Below are 20,975 nucleotides of genomic sequence, written 5' to 3' on the forward strand. Positions count from 1 at the left end.
TAGCAAAACAGTCCTATAGCGTAGCATCCAGGTCATCTGACCATTTATTGAGCGAGTCACTGGTACTTCTTCTTTAGTTTTTGCTTGTAAGCAGGAATCAGGATAGAATTATGTTCAGATTTGCCAAATGGAGTGTGGGGGAGAGCTTTGTATGCATCTCTGTGTGTGGAGTAAAGGTGTTCAATAGTGATGTGCTGGTAGAAATTAGGTAAAATGGATTTAAGTTTGCCTGCATTAAAGTCCCCGGCCACTAGGAGCGCCGCTTCTGGATGAACATTTTCTTGTTTGCTTTTGGCCTTAAACAGCTGGTTGAGTGCCGTCTTAGTGCCAGCATCGGTTTGTGGTTGTAAACAGACGGCTATGAATAATATAGATGAGTACCCTCTTGGTAGATAGTGTGGTCTACAGCTTATCATAAGGTACTCTACCTCAGGCGAGCAATACCTTGAAACTTCTTTAATATTAGACATCAAGCACCAGCTGTTATTAACAAATAGACACATACCCCCGCCCTCGTCTAACCAGACGTTGCTTCTCTGTCCTGCCGATGCATGGAAAATTCTGCCAGCTCTATATTATCTGTGTCGTCGTTCAGCCACGACTCGGTGAAACATAAGATATTACAGTTTTTAATGTCCCCATGGTAGGATAGTCTTGATCGTATATCATCCATTTTGTTTTCCAATGATTGCATGTTGGCCAATATAACGGATCATAGTGGAGTTTTACTCACTCTCCCACGAATTCTCAGAAGGCAGCCCGACCTCCGTCCCCTTTTTCTCAGTTTTTTATTCACGCAATTGACGGGGATTTGGGCCCGTTCCCTAGAAAGCAGTATATCTTTTGCATCAGATTCGTTTAAAAAAAACATCTTTCCAGTTCGAGGTGTGTTATTGCTGTTCTGATGTTCAGAAGTTATTTTCGGTCATAAGAGACGGTTGCAGCAACATTATGTACAAAAAATAATAATAATTTAAAGTTAGAAACAACGCAAAAAAAACTAGCAAAATAGCACAGTTGGTTAGGAGCCCGTAAGATGGCAGCCCTCCCCTCTGGCGCCATTCTACCTATTTACACCATCCCAGCAGCTATCTTAGAAATACTGTATAACTTTGCTCTGTGCTTCTCCCATCATGCACATCGAAACCTATACGCTGTTGATAATTTGATTGAGACCACACTAAATAGCCTATAGACGCAATTGATTTATTTGTATTTCATTTTTTAATTTCACCTTTGTTTAGCCAGTTAGGCAAGTTGAGAACAAGTTCTCATTTATAACTGCGACCTGGCCAAGAATAAAGCAAAGCAGTTCGTCACAAACAACAACACAGAGTTACACATAGAATAAACTAAACATACAGTCAATTCAGTTGAAGAACCTCTATATACAGTGTGTGTAAAAGAGGTAAGAAAAGGGAGGTAAGGCAATAAATAGGCCATGGTGGCAAAGTAATTACAATATACCAATTAGACACTAGAGTGATTGACGTGCAGAAGATGAATGTGCAAGTAGAAATGCAGGGGTGCAAAGGAGCAAGATAAATAAATAAATACAGTATGGGGATGATGCAGTTGGATGGGCTATTTACAGACGGGCTATGTACAGGTGCAGTGATCTGTGAGCTGCTCAGACAGCTGGTGCTTAAAGCTAGTGAGGGAGGTAAGAGTCTCCAGCTTCAGTGATTTTTGCAATTCATTCCAGTCATTGGCAGCAGAGAACTGGAAGGAAAGGCTGCCAAAGGAAGAATTGGCTTTGGGGGTGACTAGAGAGATATTCCTGCTGGAGAGTGTGCTACGGGTGGGTGCTGCTATGGTGACCAGTGAGCTGAGATAAGGTGGGGCCTTACCCATCAGAGCCTTGTAGATGACCTGAAGCCAGTGTGTTTAGCGACGAGTATGATGCGAGGGCCAGCCAACGAGAGCGTACAGGTCGCAGTGGTGGGTGGTATATGGGGCTTTGGTGACAAAACGGATGGCACTGTGATAGACTGCATCCAATTTGTTGATTAGAGTGTTGGGGGCTGTTTTGTAAATTACATTGCCGAAGTCGAGGATCGGTAGGATGGTCAGTTTTATGAGGGAATGTTTGGCAGCATGAATGCAGGATGCTTTTTTGCGAAATAGGAAGCCGATTCTAGATTTATTTTTGGATTGGAGATGCTTAATGTGAGTCTGGAAGGAGAGTTTACAGTCTAACCAGACACGTATGTATTTGTAGTTGTCCACATATTCTAAGTCAGAACCGTCCAGAGTAGTGATGCTGGGCGGGCGGGCAGGTGTGGGCAGCGATCGGTTGAAGAGCATGCATTTGGTTTTGCTTGTATTTAAGAGCAGTTGGAGGCCACGGAAGGAGTGTTGTATGGCATTGAAGCTCGTCTGGAGGTTAGTTAACACAGTGTCCAAAGAAGTGCCAGAAGTATACAGAATGGTGTCGTCTGTGTGTGTGATATTGCGCGCCCAGCTGAGAATCAGAGATGAGGGCACACATCGATATACAGTATAGCCTAATAAGCAACTAATTCTAAAACCCTGAGAAATATTTAAATTTCATCAATTAGAAATGACATAACACTCCCCTTGACTAGATATAAAAAAAATACTAAACCCTCCCCTTCACTGAAATTAAAAAAGCATGACCCTCCCCCATTTTCTTTCAGGTAACCATTCTATCCATTTTCGTCCATCTGTAAGTTGCATCGACTCACTCTGTGTGCAATAAGTGTTTTTTTTTTTATCACATCTCATCTCTGTACCCCACACATACAGTCTCTATTTCCGAATCGACTCTTCAGATATTTTCATATCTTATCGAGTACAGTCTTGTATTTGTGTATTATTATTACCTCACCAGTTCTCATTACTGAATGTCACAAACCCTTGGATATCTGCACGAACCCTAGCCTCCATAATGAATCAGTGATATACAAATTGGATTAATTGTTTATTTACTAACTAACTAATCAAGTCACAGAATTACATAAACAAACAATATGGTTATTGGTTACTAACACAGTCCCTAGTGGGCTACTCACTGTTGGGTATGATACGGTACAGTGGCGTCACGGTTTGGTACGATTTCGATACATCGACAAAATAAATGCCTGAGAAATATGTCATTTGTATTTAGATTTTCCATTTATTATAATAGTAAACATGGGTAGCTTTAATTCCCAGGAGCATATGGAAACAAAGGGACAACAAAAAACAACAGTGCCTAGTCATTTAAAACAGAACTTCAACAAGAGTGCATAGTCCAATTAAGAAGATTAGTCTATCCAAATTATCTGCAGTGAGCACAGATCGGCTTGCTGTGACAATGTCAGCCACTGTGGAGAATACCCTCTCGCTAGGGACAGAGGTCCCAGGCACAGCCAGGTAGCGCCTTGCTAACATGGCAACATGAGGGTATATTAACTCTTTGGTCTTCCACCATGTACAGTTGAAGTTGGAAGTTTACATACACCTTAGCCGAATACATTTAAACTCAGTTTTTCACAATTCCTGACATTTAATCCTGGTAAAAAAATCAGTTTTATGTCAGTTAGGATCACCACATTATTTTTTGCAAGCCTCCTCCAAACATAGCAATAGTCATTATGGCCAAACAGTTCTATTTTTGTTTCATCAGACCAGAGGACATTTCTCCCCGAAAAGTACGATCTTTGTTCCCATATGCAGTTGCAAACCGTAGTCTGACTTTTTTATAGCGGTTTTGGAGCAGTGTCTTCTTCCTTGCTGAGCGGCCTTTCAGGTTATGTCGATATAGGACTCGTTTTACTGTGGATATAGATACTTTTGTACCTGTTTCCTCCAGCATCTTCACAAGGGCCTTTGCAGTTGTTCTGGGGCAAATGAGTAGTCATGTTACTCGTATTGCCACTTGAATAGTCTATCGGCATTGAACAGAGCCTACACGTTGTAGAAGTTTTATGCACCACTCGTTGGCAATCCCCGTTATAGTTTACAGGGAAACCGAAATGTTCCCAGATGGCAGACCTCAATGACCTCTTCTAGTTCTGCTCCTTTGCATTTAGCTAACTGCTAATTCCTTCATCAGCTAATTGCTGCTACGACGGTCTCTTAGCTCTGTTCTCGCTGGAGTAAAATAACTAATGAGCGGAGCTGCATACAGCTATGAGACAAAACACCTTTCTTTTTTTTAAGACAACTTTATTACTAAACTCAGAAAAAAAAAGAAACGTCCCTTTTTCAGGACCCTGTCTTTCAAAGATAATTTGTAAAAATCCAAATAACACTTTTTTTAAATGTATTTTTATTTCACCTTTATTTAACCAGGTAGGCTAGTTGAGAACAAGTTCTCATTTGCAACTGCGACCTGGCCAAGATAAAGCATAGCAGTGTGAACAGACAACACAGAGTTACACATGGAGTAAACAATTAACAAATCAATAACACAGTAGAGAAAAAAAAGGGGAGTCTATATACATTGTGTGCAAAAGGCATGAGGAGGTAGGCGAATAATTACAATTTTGCAGATTAATAACACTGGAGTGATAAATGATCAGATGGTCATGTACAGGTAGAGATATTGGTGTGCAAAAGAGCAGAAAAGTAAATAAATAAAAACAGTATGGGGAGGAGGTAGGTGAAAATGGGTGGGCTATTTACCGATAGACTATGTACAGTTGCAGCGATCGGTTAACTGCTCAGACAGCAGATGTTTTAAGTTGGTGAGGGAGATAAAAGTCTCCAGCTTCAGCGATTTTTGCAATTCGTTCCAGTCACAGGCAGCAGAGAACTGGAACGAAAGGCGGCCAAATGAGGTGTTGGCTTTAGGGATGATCAGTGAGATACACCTGCTGGAGCGCGTGCTACGGATGGGTGTTGCCATCGTGACCAGTGAACTGAGATAAGGCGGAGCTTTACCTAGCATGGACTTGTAGATGACCTGGAGCCAGTGGGTCTGGCGACGAATATGTAGCGAGGGCCAGCCGACTGGAGCATACAAGTCGCAGTGGTGGGTGGTATAAGGTGCTTTAGTGACAAAACGGATGGCACTGTGATAAACTGCATCCAATTTGCTGAGTAGAGTGTTGGAAGCAATTTTGTAGATGACATCGCCGAAGTCGAGGATCGGTAGGATAGTCAGTTTTACTAGGGTAAGTTTGGCGGCGTGAGTGAAGGAGGCTTTGTTGCGGAATAGAAAGCCAATTCTTGATTTGATTTTCGATTGGAGATGTTTGATATGAGTCTGGAAGGAGAGACCTAGGTACTTATAGATGTCCACATATTCAAGGTCGGAACCATCCAGGGTGGTGATGCTGGTCAGGCGTGCGGGTGCAGGCAGCGAACGGTTGAAAAGCATGCATTTGGTTTTACTAGCGTTTAAGAGCAGTTGGAGGCCACGGAAGGAGTGTTGTATGGCATTGAAGCTCGTTTGGAGGTTAGATAGCACAGTGTTCAAGGACGGGCCGGAAGTATATAGAATGGTGTCGTCTGCGTAGAGGTGGATCAGGGAATCGCCCGCAGCAAGAGCAACATCATTGATATATACAGAGAAAAGAGTCGGCCCGAGGATTGAACCCTGTGGCACCCCCATAGAGACTGCCAGAGGACCGGACAGCATGCCCTCCGATTTGACACACTGAACTCTGTCTGCAAAGTAATTGGTGAACCAGGCAAGGCAGTCATCCGAAAAACCGAGGCTACTTAGTCTGCCGATAAGAATATGGTGATTGACAGAGTCAAAAGCCTTGGCAAGGTCGATGAAGACGGCTGCACAGTACTGTCTTTTATCGATGGTGGTTATGATATCGTTTAGTACCTTGAGCGTGGCTGAGGTGCACCCGTGACCGGCTCGGAAACCCGATTGCACAGTGGAGAAGGTACGGTGGGATTCGAGATGGTCAGTCACCTGTTTGTTGACTTGGCTTTCGAAGACCTTAGATAGGTAGGGCAGGATGGATATAGGTCTGTAACAGTTTGGGTCCAGGGTGTCTCCCCCTTTGAAGAGGGGGATGACCGCGGCAGCTTTCCAATCCTTGGGGATCTCAGATGATATGAAAGAGAGGTTGAACAGGCTGGTAATAGGGGTTGCAACAATGGCGGCGGATAGTTTCAGAAATAGAGGGTCCAGATTGTCAAGCCCAGCTGATTTGTACGGGTCCAGGTTTTGCAGCTCTTTCAGAACATCTGCTATCAGGATTTGGGTAAAGGAGAACCTGGAGAGGCTTGGGCGAGTAGCTGCGGGGGGGGGCGGAGCTGTTGGCTGAGGTTGGAGTAGCCAGGCGGAAGGCATGGCCAGCTGTTGAGAAATGCTTGTTGAAGTTTTCGATAATCATGGATTTATCGGTGGTGACCGTGTTACCTAGCCTCAGTGCAGTGGGCAGCTGGGAGGAGGTGCTCTTGTTCTCCATGGACAGCAACACTACCAGCTTACAGACGGTAGGCAATTAAGGTCACAGTTATGAAAACTTAGGACACTAAAGAGGCCTTTCTACTGACTCTGAAAAACACCAAAAGAAAGATGCCCAAGGTCCCTGCTCATCTGCGTGAACGTGCCTTAGGCATGCTGTAAGGAGGCGTGATGACTGAAGATGTGGCCAGGGCAATAAATTGCAATGTCCGTACTGTGAGACGCCTAAGACAGAGCTACAATGAGACAGGACGGGCAGCCTATCGTCCCCGCAGTGGCAGTCCATGTGTAACAACACCTGTACAGGATCAGTACATCCGAACATGACACCTGTGGGACAGGTACAGGATGGCAACCACAACTGCTCGAGTTACACCAGGAATGCACAATCCCTCCATCAGTGCTCAGACTGTTCGCAATAGGCTGAGAGAGGCTGGACTGAGGGCTTGTAGGCCGGTTGTAAGGCAGGTCCTCACCAGACATAACCAGCAGCAACGTTGCCTATGGGCACATACCCACCGTCGCTGGACCAGACAGGACTGGCAAAAACTGCTCTTCACTGACGAGTCACAGTTTTGTCTCAACAGGGGTGATAGTCGGTTTCACATTTATCGTCAAAGGAATGAGCGTTACACCAAGGCCTGTACTCTGGAGCGGGATTGATTTGGAGATGGAGGGTCCGTCATGGTCTGTGGTGGTGTGTCACAGCATCATCGGACTGAGCTTGTTGTCATTGCAGGCAATCTCAATGCTGTGTGTTACAGGGAAGATATCCTCCTCCCTCACGTGGTACCCTTCCTGCAGGCTCATCCTAACATGACCCTCCAGCATGACAATGTCACCAGCCATACTGCTCGTTCTGTGTGTGATTTCCTGCAAGACAGGAATGTCAGTGTTCTGCCATGGCCAGCGAAGAGCCCGGATCTCATTCCCATTGAGCACGTCTGGGGCCTGTTGGATCGGATGGTGAGGCTAGGGCCATTCCCCCCAGAAATGTCTGGAAACTTGCAGGTGTCTTGGTGGAAGAGTGGAGTAACATCTCACAGCAAGAACTGGCAAATCTGGTGCAGTCCATGAGGAGGAGATGCACTGCATTACTTAATGCAGCTGATGACCACACCAGATACTGACTGTTACCCCACCCCCTTTGTTCAGGGACACATTATTCAATTTCCATTAGTCACATGTCTGTTCAGTTTATGTCTCAGTTGTTGAATCTTGTTATGCCATGCAAATATTTACACATCTGAAGTTTGCTGAAAATAAACGCAGTTGACATTCTTTTTTTGCTGGGTTTATATAGATATTTTTCCCACATTCATTTATATGCCATAAAAAAAAATTGTACAATTAAATATATATATATATAATTTATATATATAATTTATATATCTTCCTAGCTGGAATATATGATTAATGTGTTGTTAGGTTCGCAGTACATACCGAACCGTGCAACCTGGACCCTGTACCGAACGGTTCAATACGAATACACGTACCGTTTCACCCCTATTATTCATTCATCTTATGCAACATTCAGAAGTAAACCGTTGGGAAATGCCCACTTTAAGAGATACAGTTATGTGTGTTTCCTGACCTTCATGAGATCACCAAATGACTTGACATGACTGTCCCTTAAGTGTCCACGGACCATTCCCACATTCTCAAAAATATAAATATTGTTTCATTCTCCCATTTTGGGGATTATGAGTTACGGCAAGAGAAGCTCTGTTCTCCATAGACTCTCTCCCTCAATACTACATGGCAGTTTCTACCAGGTATTTATGACCGTTGTAAAACCTGATGTGGGAGAGAAAATGAGAGAGGGGGAGTGACAGATTCAACTACAAAGACCAAGGAGGTCGTCCAATGCCTCGCAATGAAGTGCACCGATTGGTAGATGGGTAAAAATATATATATATATCCTTTGAGCATGATGAAGTTATTAATTACACTTTGGATGGTGTGTCAATACACCCAGTCACTACAAAGATACGGGCGTCTTTCCTAACTCAGTTGCCGGAGAGGAAGGAAACCGCTCAGGGATTTCACCATGAGGCCAATGGTGACTTTAAAACAGTTACAGAGTTTAATGGCTGTGATAGGAGGAAACTAAGGATGGATCAACAACATTGTAGTTACTCCACATACTAACCTAATTGACATAGTGAAAAGAAGGAAGCCTGTACAGAATAAAAATATTCCCAAACATGCATCCTGTTTGCAACAAGGCACTAAAGCAATACTGAAGAAAAAAAAATTGGCAAAGCAATTCACTTTTTTTCTGAATACAAAGTGTTATGTTTGGGGCAAATCCAATACAACACATTACTGAGTACGACTCTCCATATTTTCAACCATAGTGGGGGCTGAATGTTATGGGTATGCTTGTACTCGTTAAGAACTGGGGAGTTTTTCAGGATAAAAATGTATGGAATAAGTCTAGGGGTATAAATACTTTCAGAAGGCACTGTATGTCATTTAGCAGACAGTTTTATCCAAAGTGACTGACAGTGTTGCGCGCATATAGTAGCACTGTATAGGGAATAGGGAGTCATTTGAGATTGGCTCAGTGTGGATGGCAGCTGAATTAAGGAGCTGTTGCAGCAGCAGATAATAAAGAGGTGTATATGTGTGTGCGTGCCTGCATGTGCGTGTACAGTAGGGGGGACTCTAACTCTGCTTAATTTGCGATCGAGTCAGGCCCCCCTGGCCCTCCAGACACAGTGGCAGTGGAGGAGGTGACGGACAGCACAGCACAGCTCTCATGGAGCCGCGGCAGGGATAACGGCAGCCCCATCACCAGCTACCTCATCCAGACCAGGACCCCCTTCACTGTGGGCTGGCAGAGGGTGGACACAGGTAGGCCTGCACATTGATCTAGCCTCTTTGTTTATCTGTGAAGATTTAATTGATAGGTCATACATTTCATTAGGGATGGAAATTGAGCTAGCCCGCTAGCCCGTGGCTAGTTCTTTTCAGACTGGGATAGCAGAAAATGTGCCCAACTAGCCTGACGGCTAGTGAAATTCTGTCTTTTCAAATATGTCCTGGCACAGATTTTGGACCCGGGCTAGTAAAAATTGCAGTCTTCTTGGCCGGTTGGCCAGTGCCCAATATCCATACGTTCCATCCCTGCTTTTGGGCTCCTGAGGGGTGCAGCGGTCTAAGGCACTGTATCTCAGTGCTAGGAGCGTCACTACAGACCCTGGTAGATTCCAGGCTGTATCTCAACCAGCCATGATTGGGAGTCCCATAGGGCGGAGCACAATTGGCCCAGCTTCGTAAAAAATAAAAAATGTGATCATGAACATGTGAAAGAATATTTAATGTTGAACCACAACAACAGATCATGTAGATGCCCTATCCTTGGATTAAAGTGAACCGTGTAAATTTTTTTTACCATAAGGGACTATTTGATTGAAATGATGGTTTATCTACATTGATGGGATGCCTGATCTTAGCCTTATTTCCCTCTGTCCCTAGTTCCTGAGGTAATTGATGGCAACACACTGACAGCCACGGTGGTGGATCTCAATGCCTGGGTGGAGTACGAGTTTCGAGTTGTGGCAAAGAACAGTGTGGGAGTGGGCGAGCCCAGTCCCACCTCCCTCCAGACACGGACAGAGGATGCAGGTGAGTTGTTCACGCAAATTCCACTCCATAAAACGCTTCATAAAATGCTTCATAAAACGCTTCATAAACTTTTCATGAGAAGTAGTTGGGTCATTCCACGAATAGAGTGCCTTTTGCATCCCTTCTGATTTTAAGTAGAAATTGTGCACCATATTGAATTTTTAGATCCTGTTATATTGAATGGAAGTGCCCTTTAAAAGTTTGATTAAGTTCTGTTATGATAAGTAAATGCCATAATGTAGATATTTTGTTAGATACTGCTCCCTATTTTTTCATTTTAGCTGTCAAGCTAGCTATTCGGTCCAAAACACTGATCTATATATGAACTAGAGGCCGCGTTCAAGATGGACAACCATTGTTTTCAATGTAATCTACTCATGTTTGCATCCACTGTTTCGTGGTTGTCCAGATCTGGTTTTAGAGAGCTGATTACGCCTGCGCATGAGCACTTAGTGCGCACTGGAGCAGCGCGAGAAGTGACAACATCATCAGGTCATCTAGAAATTTGACAAAGTGAATTCAAATAAAATCTTCGGCTGTGAGTGATGGAAAAAAAATCAGCCTGTAAGACAATTTACTTTAATAATTTAAAGGATGTTTTTGTAAAGTGTATTATTTGCAATTTTCTCATTTGACTTCTCTATGGGAGCTGCGGCAGGGAGCCTAGTGGTTAGAGCATTGGGCCAGTGACTGGAAGGTTGCTGGATCAAATCCGGTGTGGATAGGGTAAAAATCTGTTGTTCTGCTCCTGAGTAAGGTAGTTAACCCATTATTAACCCATTAACCCATTGGGCACAGTGGATGTCGATTAAGGCCAGCCCACCCCCCCGCACCCCTCTGATTCAGAGGAGTTGGGTTAAATGAGGAAGACCCATTTCAGTTGAATACATTCAGTTGGACAACTGACTAGGTACTCCCCTTTCCCCCATCTATGAGAACATTAATTTTGGGCTTGACTTCAGAAAAACTGCAATACCAAAAGTGTCCTCTGGGTACAGTGAAAAGCGTGCTTCTAGACCGGAACCCAGGGGCCTTGGTACCAAGTAATGTAAAGAGAGGGAACCGTCAGATGCGTCATAATATCCCGGAAGTAAAGCCGCACTAGAAGACAGATTTGAAATGGAATTACATTGAAAACAATGGAGCAGGGTGGGAAAAATCCCATTAAGTATTTTTGGAAGGTGTGCATTCTGAAAGTATTCAGACTCCTTGACTTTTTCAAAAAAAAATCCTCATCAATCTACACACACAATACCCCATAATGACAAAGAAAAAACTGAACTATCACATTTACATACGTATTCAGTCCCTTTACTCAATTACAGCCTTGAGTCTTCTTGGGTATGACGCTACAAGCTTGGCACACTTGTATTTGGAGAGTTTCTCCCATTCTTCTCTGCAGATCTTCTCAAGCTTGGTCAAGTTGGAAGGGGGAGCATTGCTGCACAGCTATTTTAAAGTCTCTCCAGAGATGTTCGATCAGGTTCAAGCCCGGGCTCTGGCAGGGCCACTCAAGGACATTGAGAGACTTGTCCCGAAGCCACTCCTGCATTGTCTTGGCTGTGTGCTTAGGTTCGTTGTCCTGTTGGAAGGTGAACCTCCCCAGCCTGAGCAATCTGGAGCAGGTTTTCATCAAGGATCTCTTCGTACTTTGCTCCGTTCATCTTCCCTCGATCCTGACTAGTCTCCCAGTTCCAGCCTCTGAAAAACATCCCCATAGCATGATTCTGCCACCACCCTGCTTCACCATAGAGGTGGTGCCAGGTTTCCTCCAGACATGACGCTTGGCATTCAGACCAAAGATTTCTTGGTTTCTTGGTTTCATCAGACCAGAGAATCTTGTTTTTCATGGTCTGAGAGTCCTTTAGGTGCCTTTGGGCAAACTCCAAGTGGGCTGTCATTTGCCTTTTACTGAGGAGTGGCTTCCGTCTGGCCACTCTACCATAAAAGCCTGATTGGTGGAGTGCTGCAGAGATGCTTGTCCTTCTGGAAAATTCTCCCATCTGTCATAGTGACCACCTCCCAGACCAAGGGCCTTCTCCCCCGATTGCTCAGTTTGGCCAGACGGCTAGCTCTATCAAGAGTCTTGGTGGTTCCAAACGTCTTCCATTTAAGAATGATGGAGGCCACTGTGTTCTTGGGGACCTTCAATGACGCAGACATTTTTTGGTACCCATCCCCAGATCTGTGCCACGACACAATCCTGTCTCAGAGCTCTACGGACAATTCCTTCGGCCTCATGGCATGTTTTTTTGCTCTGACAAGCACTATCAACTGTGGGATCTTATATAGACAGGTGTGTGCCTTTCCAAATAATGCCCAATCAATTGAATTTACCACAGGTGGACTCCATTGAAGTTGTAGAAACATCTCAAGGATGATCAATGGAAAAAGGATGCACCTGAGCTCAATTTCAAGTCTCATAGCAAAGTGTCTGAATACTTTGTCATTATGGGGTATTGTGTGTAGACTGATGAGGGAAAACATGTATTTAATACATTTTAGAATAAGGCTGTAACGTAACAAAATGTGGAAAAGTCAAGGGGTCTGAATACTTTACGAATGCACTGTATTTGCAGCGGATGCAATTGGCAAGCTATTTGATTGTTTTTTTTATGGGTCCATTATTATCCCATTTTAATTTTATAAGATGATTTGGGCAGAGCAATTTAATCAATTTAATTTGTAAAATTCAATATAACTAAAATATCACAAAGATATCGTAATAATCCCCCAGTAACAACGTATTTTTGTCAGGGAATAGGAAACAAGAACCTCAACCTACAGCAGTCAATTGTTTTTGCCACATTTAGAAGCAAGCACCAACACACTTGATAAAAACTGAAACACACATGTGAAAGCTTAATTACATAAAGGATGGAATATGTCCATGATAAAAACAAGAGAATGGAATATAATTGGATAAATTAGAAAAAAGATTAGTTGAGATGCAGCCAACACTCGTGTGTGGATTGCTATTCCTAAAATCAATATGGACATCACCTGGCGCTGAAAGCTTAGTAGGCTAATTTAATAACAAGAGCACTTTGTTGGAGCCCTATTTAAGAAATAAGAGAGAGGCTTACCTGTTTGATAGATGCAGTAATGTTATTCATATATTTGTTGGTAGGCCCAGCTATTTCCTCAAATACTGTCACCAGGCCTGCCTCTATGTCTGTGGAGGGCTTGGTGTGCGGCTGAAAAAAGGGCTCGAATTGAGGGGGTAAAGGGCAAAAAGCATACCCCTTGTTAGCTTGAGGGAGGAAATAAAATGGATCCAGATTATATAAAGCAATCAATAATGATGATAAACTCGATGATTAACACAATGCTTTGTGCTAAAAACGAGCTGTAAAATACACAAGAAAGACACGGCTCTGATGCACATGGAGATAAAGTATATTTGGTTAGTCTATGACATTCAGAGGTTGAGCTACGGCCTTCTGCAGGTTGAGGACACCAACAATAATGACTTTGTTTGGGAAGTATTTAGTAATCTAATACAATCACAATGTGACTGTTGCTATCAATTGAGATTTTCAAGTTATGTAAAAGAGAATATGTTTTTAAGCCCAGGCAGCTTTTAGGGACGCACTTGTATCTTTTGCTTTTGGGTTAAGCCACGGACGAGTAGCCAGCTTCAAATTCTTCATCGGACTCAGGCCTCATGTCTGGGGTGGATTCATGATGACGTCTCATATTTAATTATTTGCTTACAGCGACAGTTTTGTTGCAAACAAGACACTGGCTTGGCATCTGAGAAGTATAGTAAGATGAATATCACTTAATAAGGTATTAATAGAGACATTGACATTTTTATCTTATTGTCATTTAATTAATTAGCCCACTAACCAGATGTGTTCAATGTGTAGTGTAGGCCTATGAATTGGGCTGCGAGTCTTTGCTAGCCTTTGCTGTTCTGGCCCGCTGACTAGCTACAAGCTCAGGAAGAAATTCGCTGGAGGCCAAACCTAGTTGCCAAACCCTGTTGCATATCGTAAATTCAATCACCCCCTTCACGATCTTCATCATCATTCAGATCGTTCAAAAATGTGTGGATACAGCTAAACTTGAAGAACTCATGGTTCTCTGTGGTTCTCTCTGTGAAGTGACGTTATGTTGTTGCTCGCTAGTGCGGTATGCTGAAGAAACAATATACTGTACAATGTAACAACAATTGCTCGCAAACGGCACAGGTGTGAGATTTGTTTCACTATAGAAGCACTGGTCCTCTTAAATTTTAATTCCAGGTTGCACAAAAATATTTCAGGGCATATTACTGTCTGCTCTGCCATTGCTCTCCTTCACAAAAGGAATGTATACAATCATGACAAGTATAGGGTTGCTATAAGACGAAAATAGGAAAATAATGGGACCTTGATAAAACTATGAAATAGCTCCCCAAAACCATCTGATGTTTAAATGTAATTTATTACTAGAATTGTGATCACAGACCTTCCCAAAAATACATTGGATTGAGTTTTAATATGCTCGACCCCGCTCCATTGTTTTCAATGTAATTCGGTTTAAAATCTGGCTCCCAGTGTGGCTTTACTTCCGGGGTATTATGATGCATCTGACTCAGTGCTTGGCTTAGGCCAGAACTGTCCGGAGTGCCGTCATCCCACCTCCAATTTTTGGGGAACGGCATACGGGCTCCTCTATAAAACAAAGTGGCTTATCACCAGCCTGGATTCACACACACACAGTGTAAAAAAAAAGGTTGATCAAAGCGGAATTAAGGCGAGATCTGCATTGAATAACAATGGAGAGTGGGCATTCATATCCTGATTCCACTGTTCAGGTTTATTTGCCGCTAGTCTGTGAATCCGGTGTATATGTGTCAGTAGTCTGTTCGAGTTTGAGAATTCGCAGATTGAGAATGCGCCAGACTGAATGTGCAGGATGTGCTGTTCCAAATTGCCAAATGAGGGTTCTTACTGTCATGAAAATCCTGGAAAAGTCATAGAATTTTAACATGTTTTCCTTTTTTAAATATATGCTCAATCACTTAAAAATGTACATATCAGCCATGATCAGAATTAGGCCTACCCTTCAATGCGTCTCTCTGTGTGTGCTGTGCTTCATCTGCATGTGTGCCAGTGCGAATGGGCTGTTGCTCGAGGAGAGAGAGAGACATTTCAGCAGCAGGTAGCCTAGAAAATAATTTCATTAACTATATAGCCAATTCAAAACATAACTAACCGTACTACAAGCTATCTCGCTAGTTAACTTTTTAGCTATAAGCATTAACGTTGTAGACTCGTTGCCGTCTTTTCACCGGCACTGTTGCGAAATACTGTACGATTCAAAAGTTGGACACACCTACTCATTCCCAGTGGCGGAAGAAGTACCCAATTGTCATACTTGAGTAAAAGTTAAGATATCTTAATAGAAAATGACTTAAGTAAAAGTGAAAGTCCCCCATTAAAATACTACTCCAGACATCCTTTTACTTTGGCTACATGGCAGTATTCAGTAAAAAAAGCATCAACGGTACGTAATATGACTCTAGCTCTGACTACGAACTGTTGTTCATTCGTCATCAGTCTGTCTAGCCTACCATTTGTCTCAAATGGTTTTCCTCTGTCTAGTAAGGAATTTGAAATGATTTATACGTTTACTTTTGATACTTAATGTATATTAACATTACATTTACTTTTGATACTTAAGTATATTTAAAACCAAATACTTTTAGACTTTTACTCAAGTATCAAAAGTAAATGTAATGTTAATATACATTAAGTATCAAAAGTAAACGTATAAATCATTTCAAATTCCTTATATTAAGCAAGTAATTAACATTTTCGGATAGCCAGGGGCACACTCCAACACTCAGACATAATTTACAAACTAAGAAGTTGTGCTTCGTGAGTCTTTGAATCCACCAGATCAGAGGCAGTAGGGATTACCAGTCATGTTCTCCTTATTAGTACATGAATTGGACCGTTTTCCTGTCCTGCTAAGCATTTAAAATATAAAGAGTACTTTTGTGTGTCAGGAAAAATGTATACATTAAAAAGTACATTATTGTCTAGAAATCTAGTGAAGTAAAAGTAAAAGTTGCAAAAAAATAAAGTAAAGTACAGATACCCCAGAAAAATAGTGAAGACATCAAAACTATGAAATAACACATATGGAATCATGTAGTAACCATAAAAGTGTTAAACAAATCAAAATATATTTTCTATTTGAGATTCTTCAAAGTAGCCACCCTTTGCCTTGATGACAGGTTTACACACTCTTGGCATTCTCTTAACCAACTTCACCTGGAAGGTGTGCCTATGATGAAAATTGCTCTTATGAGGACCGCCACAGGAAAGGATGACCCAGAGAGTTACCTCTGCAGCAGAGGATAAGTTCATTAGAGTTACCAGCCTCAAAAACTGTAGCCCAAATAAATGCTTCACAGAGTTCAAGTAACAGACACATCTCAACATCAACTGTTCAGAGGAGACTGCGTGAATCAGGCCTTCATGGTCGAATTGCTGCAAGGAACCACTACTAAAGGACACCAATAAGAAGAAGAGACTTGCTTGGGCCAAGAAACACAATTAATGGACATTAGACTGGTGGAAATCTGTCCTTTGGTCGGATGATTCCAAATGGAGATTATTGGTTCCAACCGCCGTGTCTTCGTGAGAAGCAGAGTAGGTGAACGGATGATCTCCTCATGTGTGATTCCCACCGTGAAGCATGGAGGAGGATGTGTGATGGTGTGGGGGTGCTTTGCTGGTGACACTGTCAGTGATTTTTTTTAAATTCAAGGCACCCTTAACCAGCATGGCTACCACAGGATTCTGCGTCGATAAGCCATCCCATCTGGTTTTCAACAGTACAATGACCCAACACACCTCCAGGCAGTGTAAGAGCTATTTGACCAAGAAGGAGAGTGGTGGAGGGCTGAATCAGATGACCTGGCCTCCACAATCACCCGACTTCAACCCAATTGAGATGGTTTGGGATGAGTTGGACCGCAGAGGAAGGAAAAGCAGCCAACACGTGCTGAGCATATGTGGGAAATCCTTCAAGACTGTTGGAAAAGCATTCCAGGTGAAGCTGGTTGAGAGAATTAAATGATTGTGCAAATCTGTCATCACGGCAAAGGGTGGCTACTTTGAAGAATCCAACATATATTTTGATTGGTTTAACACTTTTTTGGTTACTACATGATTCCCTATGTGTAATTTCATAGTTTTGATGTCTTCACTATTATTTTAAAAAATTAGGTAAATTACTAAAAACTAAGAAAAACCCTGGAATGAGTAGGTGTGTCCAAACTTTTGACTGGTGCTGTATATATATTTTTTTGTTTTAGCAAAACAGGTGGGGCTCAAAATAGGTGGGGCTCTGCCCCTGCCCTGAATGACGGGTCGCCACTGCTCCTGCACCTCTCATCCCGAGTCAAGCACTGATATGACAGTTGCTTCTCTTTACATTTCTTGCTTTGTCCGAACCTAGCATTGAATCACGGCGATTTGTCGCGCTATGCAGAGACGTCCCAAGGATCCCGGATAGCATGGACGATGCAGATGGGTCGCCACTAGTTGCCACAAGTCATGAACCCCCCCTATTTCTACAATTTATTTTCTTAAATCTAGCCCTAACCTTAGCGCTAATCTTAACCACACTGCTAACATTTGCCTAACCCTAACATTAAATTATTACATTTTGACTTTGTGGTTGTGGTAACTAGTGCAAACCATGCAGATGTTGATCTTTTCCGAGGCGCAGGTTGCTCGGCAACCCTCCTGGACTTGCCCGGACAGGCCTGCCCCTCACCCGGCTACAGCCAGCGTGAGAAACTTGCTAGCAAAAGTTTGTGCAATGAGACTAAAAAAAATCTGAACTCTGACCCACTAAACATCTTTGCTAGAGTCATGATAGTGTTATTATACAAAGCAAGTGAACTTCAAAACGTGGTGTAGTTTTATTGGGATTTGCAGCTGTTTGTAAGTAATGAATCCACTAGCTTCTGAAATAACTTACTTTAATATAGACCACATGGAAAATTAATAAATCAGATTTTCAATATGAATAAAGACTTGTTAAAGTGCTAAAAATCTGTATTTTGACATGTCCCGCATGTTTTTCTGACTTCTAGAAGAGTTTCAACGTAATTTCTGAAGATTATTATTTATTTCACGTGATTAATTTTGCTTTGTCCCTCATTTTAAGGCCAACGCTGTTAAGTGAACTGAACTCTCATTTTAATATGGTGATACTATTCCCCAATTGTTTTTATTTTTTTTAAACATTGAACATCTAGTAGTCAAATCATAGTGTAAAAGCAGGTGAGTTGGATCTTCTGGTGTTTTGTGGTGGAAAACTGAGACGGATGACAATAACACATCAACCCTGTTTCCTATAGATACGTAGATAGGCTAGAAATGTTTTAGCAATTACATTTTTTGTGAAACTTGCATTCAATTGCCCCTCCCTGTTGCACACAGCAAGCTTCCATTCTCCATGTCACAAGAGTTATGGCTAATTTAAGATGAACTTAAACCCTGTTACGTCAACCCTGTTAATTGGCACTTACTTTATACATTTTTCTTTATTACTTTATCAAATGTTCTATAACAGAATGTCATAGGTGAAAGTTTTGTATTTGCAAATTACACTACCCAAAAGGCAGTCAACTGTTGGAATGACCCAGCTGTTGGATACAACCCTCCTCCAATCGGGCCCGAGCTCAAACAGTATTTTTTTATCTAAAAGATTCTTATTAAGCCGTGGTTAAACGAGCTTGTCTGGCGCAGTGGAACCAATGGAATTGGAAGTCCCAAAAACCCCAACCATCTGGAACTCCAGACAGGCTCAATCAAATGTTCAAAGTATAAAGTAAAACAAATATTATTTGAACCCAGATCTGCTTCAAATAGCTTTGTCAATACAAATGTCTCAAGCTATCTGAAACAAAAGACATGTGCCAGACTAGTGTTGTCATAAACATGGTCTCTGTTGTGTAGTTCCTGATGCTGCACCCACTGATGTTGGAGGAGGGGGCGGCAGCAGATCAGAGTTGGTTGTTACATGGGAGGTAAGTCGTCATTTGTTCCAGTCTCCTCTAATTTATTTATCTTAATTTAATAAGGCAAGTCAGTTAAGAACAAATTCTTATTTTCAATGATGGCCTAGGAACAGTGGGTTAACTGTGTCAGAATGACAGATTTTTACCTTGTCAGCCAGCTCAGGGATTTGATCTTGCAACCTTTTGTTTACTAGTCCAACACTCTAACCACTAGGCTACCTGCTGCCCCGCTAAAGTGAAACTGTTGTCCTTACTTGTATATCATTTAATAAGGTGCTTATTATTTTACATTAAATCAGTTAGTTGGCTTGTGGGTGTTGTAAATCCAGAGCTGTTGAAATGTGGCTCCAGAGCAGTGGTTGTAATTCCTTAGTTGAGGCGCCCGTATAAGCCCTTGGCAAACAAATGCAGAACATGCCACCTGACAGATGAATTGTTTTCAATTCATGATACTTTGAATGATTAAAAGGGTACAATTCAATCAAATCAGAACCTTGGAAATCCCACACTGTTGCAAAACTGCAGTACTGCAAAGTTACATCAGATAAAATGTTTAGGCATCATAAGTGCCAAACAAATAATGTAATGATGATATAAGCTAAATACATTAAGAATTCTACTCTTCACCTATTATTGAAAATATTTAATTTCAAGAACTGTGGGAATAACGTTCCATTAAAAAGGCTGCAGTATGTATAATGCGCCCAATAGTTTTAATATCTGCTTTTCTTGCTCATTTCAATTATAGTCAGGTAGCAAAGAAAACAAATTTGAAGGTCATGGTTGTGAGATTGGATGTGATGGTGTCTGGCGTGATGACTCGCTGAATGTGTGTTTTGTATGTGTTTTAATATCACTATAGTTGTGTTTCACTCCCAGCCTGTTCCTGAGGAACTGCAGAACGGTGAGAGCTTCGGTTACATTATCGCGTTCCGTGGCCTCGGTGAGATGACCTGGACCCACGTCGCCACCTCTGCTCCAGGGGCATCCCGCTATGTGTACCGGAACGACAGCATCGCTCCCTTCTCACCCTTCCACGTGAAGGTGGGAGCCTATAACAGCAAAGGGCAGGGCCCGTTCAGTCCCGTGGTCACCATCTACTCTGCAGAGGAAGGTGAGAGATAAACCATGTATACTCCAACAGTTCCAAAAAAATGTCCTTTCCTTGCTTCATTGGTTTCCACAACCACTTATTTGAAAGGGTATGATAGGATTTATTTTATGTATCCTGACTGTTTGACTGTATTAAAGCACAAGGCGAGACCCAAATGCACACATTGGAGGCCAGATGGTTGGAGTCTTACAATGATTATTAATCCAAAAGGGTAGGCAAGAGAATGGTCGTGGACAGGCAAAAAGGTAAAAACCAGATCAGAGTCCAGGAGGTACAGAGTGGCAGACAGGCTTGTTGTCAAGGCAGGCAGAATGGTCAGGCAGGCGGGTACAAAGTCCAGAAACGGGCAAGGGTCAAAACCGGGAGGACGAGAAAAAGGAGAATGCAAAAAGCAGAAGAACGGGAAAAAAACTTGGTTGACAGCAGGGGCATTGGTGAATCAAAATGGCATGACTTGGTACTCATAATGTCCACTGGCTGTGTCCGAACCAAGTCGTAGGCATTTCAAAGGTCCAACTTAGTAAATATGATGGCCCCCTGGAGAGGTTCAAATGCCAAGGAGAGGTAAGGGGTAAAGATTCTTGACAGTAATGTCATTAAGTCCCCGGTAGTCAATGCACAGACGCAGGGTCTTGTCCTTCTTCTCCACAAAGAAAAACCCTGCGCCGGCAGGAGATGCAGACAGACGGATGGCCCCAGTGGACAGAGACTCCTCTATGTACTCCTCCATAGCTTTGGTCTCTGGTCCAGACAGAGAATACAAAATCAACCCCAAGGTGGTGTAGTGCCTGGGAGAAGATCAATGGCACAATCAT

At 42.5% G+C, this 20,975-nt stretch overlaps 1 protein-coding gene across 1 annotated transcript in view; it reads left to right on the forward strand.

Annotated features, from left to right (window-relative positions):
• Positions 1-20,975, forward strand: part of cntn3a.2 (contactin 3a, tandem duplicate 2) — a 67,422-nt gene that overhangs the window by 28,424 nt on the left and 18,023 nt on the right. The window contains exons 15-18 of the mRNA XM_024399763.2: positions 9,080-9,238; positions 9,863-10,012; positions 18,985-19,055; positions 19,926-20,160. Of these exons, the coding sequence (XP_024255531.1) occupies positions 9,080-9,238; positions 9,863-10,012; positions 18,985-19,055; positions 19,926-20,160 (615 nt within the window). The remainder of the gene's footprint in view (positions 1-9,079; positions 9,239-9,862; positions 10,013-18,984; positions 19,056-19,925; positions 20,161-20,975) is intronic.

Source organism: Oncorhynchus tshawytscha, linkage group LG16 (assembly GCF_018296145.1).
Source record: "Oncorhynchus tshawytscha isolate Ot180627B linkage group LG16, Otsh_v2.0, whole genome shotgun sequence".
NCBI classification, from domain to species: Eukaryota; Metazoa; Chordata; class Actinopteri; order Salmoniformes; family Salmonidae; genus Oncorhynchus; species Oncorhynchus tshawytscha.